Raw genomic sequence first — 7,246 nt, forward strand, 5'->3', positions numbered from 1 at the left:
GGGGACGACAGCACCTGCTGACCTTGTTGGCTTGATGAGACAAACATAATCTGAGCAGAAGAAGCGGTATGAGAACAATCTGGCCTCAGTTCTGAACAAGTTCCTCACGTTTTTTTTTTATCTGCTGAGTGCGTTCTGCATGGAAACAGGTCTGTTGAGGCCCAACTGAGACTAGCTGAAGCTGGAAGTGGAGACTTGGTGGAGGGAGGACTGAGGGAAAACCGGTCTTGCCTCTGAGTGTTGAGCATCCATTTGTGCAAATATGAATCCAATGTGGAAGATTTATAAAAGCAAAGTGATGAAGACTCTGAATCCTGAGTATGAGGAGGATACTTCTGAAGAGGTACAGAATGTACACTTTACTCCACATCTGTGTATCCTAGTGATTCATCTACTGATGTTTAAGGATGAGAAAGTTTGTCTTGCTGGTACCGAAGTCAGAAAATCAGCTGATCATTTCTTATTCATCATGGGGTTAGATGAGCTTTGAGGCTGTATTACTTTCTGTCTGATGGGAACTTCAAGTCAGAAGTTAGGCCTGTAGTTGGTTTTGCTTCCTCTTGTGGTATAATTCAAACTTGATTCTGCCAGTTATTGACTAATGACCCAGTGTAAAAGATCACTGAAACCAAGGCAACATTACAAACCTTATGCAGCCATCAGTAGTTTAAATTATTCTGGATGCAATTTTGACATTCAAGGCCAGTATCAATGTTTAGAATAATGATTTGCCTGATGGCTTACAGCAGATACTGATCGTTTTGGTAATTTATTTTATTATTTTTTTGACAAACAATGACATATGTTAATATATATATATATATATATATATATATATGAAATAAATAAATAACTGAATGCTTTTAAAGTGTTTAAGCCCTTCATTCCACTGTCTTTTAATGAGCACAAATTCATTCAAACAAATGTATCAAAAAGCCATCATTAAAAGCTTTAAGATAAAATAAAAAGTATATTTACAAAAAAAACAACGATAAAAACACCTGTTGAATGCTTCGACAACATTTTTTGTCCCTGACTAAATTAAATGCAAATAAATATTCTCAGTTTTAGGACAAAATCATTGAGTCAATCATTTGATATCTGAATATCAGCTCATAATTATGTTAAGTTTAAAATATGCTAAATTTCACTTGAAAACGTTGTTCTTTTTGAACCTCTGCTTCTATTCGTACACTTTCTAGAATTAAATGTTTGTGCCTAGTTGGGGTCTTAATTGAGGTGAACATTCCCAACATTTAGACATAAAAGAAGATTTGGAAAAAGCCACTTTGTTGGTTTATCTTTTTTTTCATATATATCATGAGAAGCTTTACAGACATTATCGCTTTAAATGAACTAATCACTAATCTACTATGTCTGTTTAGTTAAAACCAACTGCTTGTGAACCAGCTCCAACAGTTAGATGTTCTTATGAATGAAATCAATAAAGTAATTAACCTGAGTAGCATGTTGGATGCAGGGATTGAGTATTTTCACGTTGTTGTGTCAGTACTTTTGCTTGAGAAAATAATTCTCACAGTTCATCACCCCATTGGAACATCTTCACTCCGTGCAGGAATTGGTAGTGAAACAGGCAGTGTTGCATTGACCCAGATATCTGCAGAGCAGAGAAACATGATCCCGCGCAGGAGCTGAGCGAACGGATTAGTTGGCCTTCGAGTGACTGACTGACAGGGAGACAGATAGCCATGTCCTCAGGGTGTACTCAGATCAGCCAGCTGACATCTTCAGCCCTGCGCTCTCTCTTCCATTGCTGAACATTCTTGTGTGACATATGACATAATCTAAATCGACAATATTTTCCTGTGATAAAACACATTTTCACAAAATGCAAAGTTTTCATTTGTAAAGTTATTCTTGACGGGCAAACCGTAATTCATTTGGTTAGTTAGGTTTTGTACTGGGTTCCCTACAAGTTGCAGTATCCATATTTCACACTAGATGGCGACTTGTACCTAAATCCTGTGCATCTGCGTTGGTATCTGATAGCACATTGGAGTTTAGGCAGGTGTTGTTCACTCATTCTTTTCATTTTAACGCTGTTGCAGGTCACAGAGGTGGATAATGATATGAGTCCAGTGCAGGATGATGAGGGGCCAACCGCCGTCTCTCAGTTGGCCAGAAAAGTAGGTGATCACTCACAACTCTTTACAAACTTACGGGAATTTAAATGCAGAAAATATCAAGAACAAAATATTTTTGACATTAAAACGAATCCTAACAGCAGAAACTTTACAGTAATGGGGCAGTTACCGTGTGTCTTTAATTTCACATGAAATCAAATAAAAGGGACTGGATCTTCCTCTATAAGCATGAGAAAGGACCCTTGTGTAAAAGCGCCACAGGTAAGCCTGCTTTGACCTTTGACCCTGTGTGTGGTTGTGTGCGTGTCCAGGTGCAGGGAGCAGGAGCTAAAAGCTGGAACAGATTATCAACTCTCTTCAACAAAGATGATGAGCACCAGCTTCTGGAGGAGACTGAGAGCCCGCCAGTCGCTGACCAGTACGTGGAAATATTTGACATTGGTCTTCTTTTACTCCTGGTCAGATGATTTTGTGTTTGATTGAATGAGGAACGATGAGATATTTAGGTGCTCAGTTCACTATTTCCAACTTAACATGAAAAAAACACTTGAAGTGTTTATTAGAGAGGAATTATAAGCAACTTTGACAGTTTAAATAACTGAGTATCTCTTCTTTGGCCCAGTTTACTTACTTGGGGGATGGTTCAATATTTGACATTTAATGTATATGATTGATATTTGTTTGTCTGCTATCTTATTTTGCTCCAAGAAATATATGAACAATTTAATATTAAGTTTGCTTATTATCAGTAAAATGCCAAAATGAAATACACAGTGAATGCAAAACCAACATACACATTCATTGCTTTTTCTAAATTCTCAGTCCCCTTGCTATAAAACCTGAGGAGCCTCCTCGATCCAACAGGCGCACAGGATTCTGGGATAGCTTTGCAACCAACTGGGCTGCAAAGAAACAGGCTGAAGCTGCTGCAGCAGCTGCAAACGATGGGGCAGTAGAGCAGGGCGAGGAAGGGGTGACAGAGATCGGAGGGGAGGAACGGCAGGATGGGCACGTCGCAGAGGGAGAAGAGAGTGAAGCAGGAGGAAGGAGCAACAATAGCTTCTCAAAATACGTCTCGTTGGGAGGACGCAGCGAGGACGCATCCTTAAAGTGGAACTTTGTTACCAACAAGCTCGCTGAGCTGAAGACCAAGACCGCAACTAAGACCAATTAGAATATATGCAACATTAAGAAGATGGAGGAAGCTTAGAAGGAGAGTATATTTTAAACAAGGGGTCACATACTGTATAAACTCATATTCATCATATTCTGAACTATTAGTCAGTTCACCAGTACAAAAACCAGGCATACTTATCAACGTTTACTTCATCGTTCCTGCGTTTAGGACCTATTTGTTTATTCGTATTTACTTTTCAAGAAGAAGTTGTTATATTATGGAAAATAACATATCTTAAACCTTTTTAACAATAAACCACAACAGATATGGTGTCTGCATGCATAGACATTTCCAAGTCTAAACTAACAAGTGGCACAAAGTCAGCCGTGAAACTACTACTACATATATAAAGATGTTTAGGTAATACTTGACTGTCTTCTGTTGGGATTGTGTGGTGAATTTCCTCACCCAAAGAGCTTCTCGAACCTTGAAAAGGAATCCTCATACCTGTCGGCAAACTTTAGATAATCTGTAGTTCAGTAGAAACTGGATTAAGAGATTAGAGGCAGTGATAGCTGGATTAGGTGAGGATTAGTTCACTTAACCTGTTCAGAGGGCAGAGGATTACAGCTAACAGACCTTGCAGTTCAAAAACCATTACATAACAATCTGCAAGCATTTAGAAAATGATAATAATCAAGTTTTCCTCAGATATTTATATGAAATGTGTGGATTATGAATGTGTGTCTGTTGAGGTAATGTCACCTGAAATGATGACTTGAATATTCTGTGACTGAGACTTAAATGTGCAATGTGTGACTCTGACAGTCTTGATTTTTGTGACATGTTTAAGAAAAAAAAAAGCATCTTACAACACAATCATATCCTGTCCTTTTTGGTTTTGACTTGCATTTTATTCTGAAATGATATAATAAAGACTAAAAGTTTTGAAGCATCAAAAAAAACAAAATGCATTTTCTCATTCCAAGCAAAATATTCAGATCATTGATTAAAGCTTGCTGCATGACCCACTTTCTGTTGAGATTGACAGACAGATGTCCGGACCCTTACCATACATTTTGCTGGTATAATTCAGAATTCATTGCTTCGAATAATGATGGGAAACCATCTGGGCTCAGTTGCAGCAAAACAGGCCCCAAACCACAATGCAACCTCCACAACGTTTCACAGAAAGGATAAGGTTCTCATGTGAATTACAGCATTGTCCTTTCCCCAGGCATAACTTCTCATTTAAACCAGAAAGCTTTAATTTGCTCTCATCCATCAACAAAGCATTTTTCCAGCAGTCTTCTCGCTTGTTCATATAATCTTTAGCAAACTGCACACAGGCAGCTCTTTTCTTTCCAAAGGCAGCAGTGCTTTCCTTGGAGCTCTGCCATGCACACCATTGTTGTTCAAACTAATTCGTATAGCTTTTGGAGTGATCATTGTTGGTTGACCACTCCTGGGAAGACTAACCATGCTTTTGAATTTCCGAGTTTTGTCGAGTGAAACTCTATTTTTGAGCTCCTCCAAGTCTGCTTTTTTATTCCAGAATATAGTTTAAAATCCTGGGATTAATTAATTAATCCTGTGAGGTTTGATGTGATGCTGTTCTTTAAATAAAACAGGGCACCCACTCACACCTCATTGCTCTCCAACTGACTGCAGACACCTGAGTCTAATTTCACCTGCATATTAACTGATGATTGTAGAGACTGATACGTTTGTTATTCACAGATATGTTATGCTCTGTCATGTTACAGATATGACAAGCAAAATGCACCTGAACTGAATGACTACCGTTTTTCTCTTTTTTTATCATTATTTTGGAGCTTTCTCTTCCCTACACCTGCTGTTTTTTAATTTAGTGTTGGCCTTCAAATCACTTTGTCTGTGTTTAGAATACCCACTTTTAAGTTATTTAGAGTTATTTTAGTTTTAGAATATTTTTAGGTGGCTTTTCATGTGATGATATTTGCCACTGAAACCCAAAACTCCCACCAGCAGAGGGCTCCCTTCACTTCTAATTTGTCAAAAAAAAACATCATCCCCTCTACTTATCTTTCTTTTTACAGCCTTATTCTTCACTGCACGCAACAACCTTGCTTAATAAAACAGCCAACATTACATTTGTATCCCCTGTCAAACGTACTTCAGATTTCCCTTCATCTCTGGTTTCCTTTTTCCCATTTATTTCCTGTTTATTTTAACACCCGTTTCCTGTCTAACTGTGCCATGTTTCCTCAGATACAAAACTACTTCCTTTCCAATCTGGGACCTTAGTTGATGTTTCCATTTAAATCGGACAACATCCCATAATAAAAAGTGAAAATTGCAAAGAGTAAATGCACAAAAAGCTCAGGTTGATGCCTTTTTTCAAGCTGACCAGCCTCCATTTGCCCTTTCCAGTGTCAGCCAGATTTCAGGCTGTCATGACAGATGTCGTGAAACTCATTGAGTCTCAGCCGCTCTGTCTGACTTCCACGCAGTTGTCAGTCTCACATTGAGTCAGATCAGGCCTTTCCCACTTTAAAGTCAGCTTCATATTCTCAAGTTTAGATTTTATTTTCAGTCATTCTCCAACAGAAAACATGGTCAGGGGAAAATCAGCTCCTCAAATGATGTGCTGTGGTTCATATTACAGTTTTATGACACAATCAGTAATGCTTTGTGGACATGGGGTTTGTAGAGCATGAAAACATCAAAAACTTAACAGTGGATGGCAGTCTGCACCGGAGACAGTTACAAAACTGGGTAACATGTCAGGCAGTTTAATTCAAAATGCATCTCAGGGAGCTCTAAAATAATTAACAGTTTATTGCCAGTGGGGATATATTTTTCTTGGTTCACAAGCAGAGATGAAATTAAACCAAATGCAGATACTTCAGGGTTTTCGCTTACATCATATACAGCAATTTATTCAGCTTATTGTAAAGTCACTGGTTCTGCTTTGATTTAAGCTGAAATTCTTCAGGGGATAATATCAAAACAGCTTAAGGCCCATCCCACATTTCCTTGAGGTAAGAATGAGGCAGCTGATTTAAAGCTTGCTCTGATTTTCTTGGCAGTAAATGTATCTTTTCCTAGGGCAGGGCTCATGTTTTCTGCAACCACGTGTGCAAACTGTTCCAACACATATTTTCTTATGGGTGAGCTGTGTCAATGCTTCCCATGCTTGGGCATGTAAATGTCTACAGCGCATCATAGAGGTGGGGATAACAGCAGTTCTCCTGCAAAGTCTCTCCTCAAAACAAGCATCCATGCTGTTCTTCTGCTCTCCATCTTCTTGGTCTGGCATGTTTTATTTTTTTCTGAATGCACAGTGATCCACGTGTAGATGAAGTCAGTGTATTCAGTTATTTGGGCTGCACACAGTCAGCTGTAGTGGGACCTGGCAGATCAAGACATTTACCTAACACAGGTCTCGCACATAAGTAGAGTTGACCTGCCTTTAGGTCTTTAAGATTTCAGCTGCCCATCTTTCCTTGGCCTTGAAAAGTTCAAGGAAAGACATTAGAGGCCATTTATTTGATGATTCCCACCCAATGATTCTCATTTACCTGCAAACTCCACATTGTTAATCATGACTTATGCTGGCATCATTTGACTTGGGGTAAGCGATAAAATTTCCACAGATGTGCGCTTTCTGTAATGATGGCTTCTTCTTCGACTAGTTGGCCCTAAAAAGTGTGAATTTTTATTAGCGTGTAGGATGTGGCAATACCTATCAGCACAAACCACAGTTTGTGAATGGAAAACCCTCTTCTTATCCATAAACTACGAGACAAAAAGCTCACTCTAAATCCAGTGTTTGGTTTGTCTCTAATTAGGTACTGTAGTAACATGGCAGTGCAACATGACAAAGGGAGTAGGATGGTGAATGGCCACATCTTTGGATCTTTGTTTTCATTTTCTGCAATTGACAAATTGCAGAAAATTAAAACAAAAATGCAACAGAATCTGAGAGGCCTGTGGATCATACAACAGACCCATAAAACAAACTTTCTCCTGCAGTCATGCT

General features: G+C 38.7%; 1 protein-coding gene across 1 annotated transcript; it reads left to right on the forward strand.

Moving 5' to 3' along the window:
• The first annotated feature begins 247 nt into the window (after positions 1-247).
• Positions 248-3,400, forward strand: LOC140315645 (uncharacterized protein C1orf232). The gene is made up of 4 exons (XM_072393245.1): positions 248-343; positions 2,070-2,147; positions 2,417-2,523; positions 2,928-3,400. Exons 1-4 carry the CDS (start codon positions 263-265, stop codon positions 3,277-3,279), a joined length of 618 nt encoding a protein of 205 aa, XP_072249346.1. The 5' UTR covers positions 248-262; the 3' UTR covers positions 3,280-3,400.
• Positions 3,401-7,246: the final 3,846 nt, after the last annotated feature.

This window comes from Leuresthes tenuis, unplaced genomic scaffold, assembly GCF_036924035.1.
Source record: "Leuresthes tenuis unplaced genomic scaffold, fLeuTen1.0.hap1 SCAF_10, whole genome shotgun sequence".
NCBI classification, from domain to species: domain Eukaryota; kingdom Metazoa; phylum Chordata; class Actinopteri; order Atheriniformes; family Atherinopsidae; genus Leuresthes; species Leuresthes tenuis.

Coding starts and splice junctions, on each gene's coding strand:
- LOC140315645 (XM_072393245.1), top strand. CDS start 263: ATGAATCCAATGTGGAAGATTTATAAAAGCAAAGTGATGAAGACTCTG. Junction 344..2,069: donor AGGAGGATACTTCTGAAGAG/GTACAGAATGTA, acceptor ACGCTGTTGCAG/GTCACAGAGGTGGATAATGA. Junction 2,148..2,416: donor TCTCTCAGTTGGCCAGAAAA/GTAGGTGATCAC, acceptor GTGCGTGTCCAG/GTGCAGGGAGCAGGAGCTAA.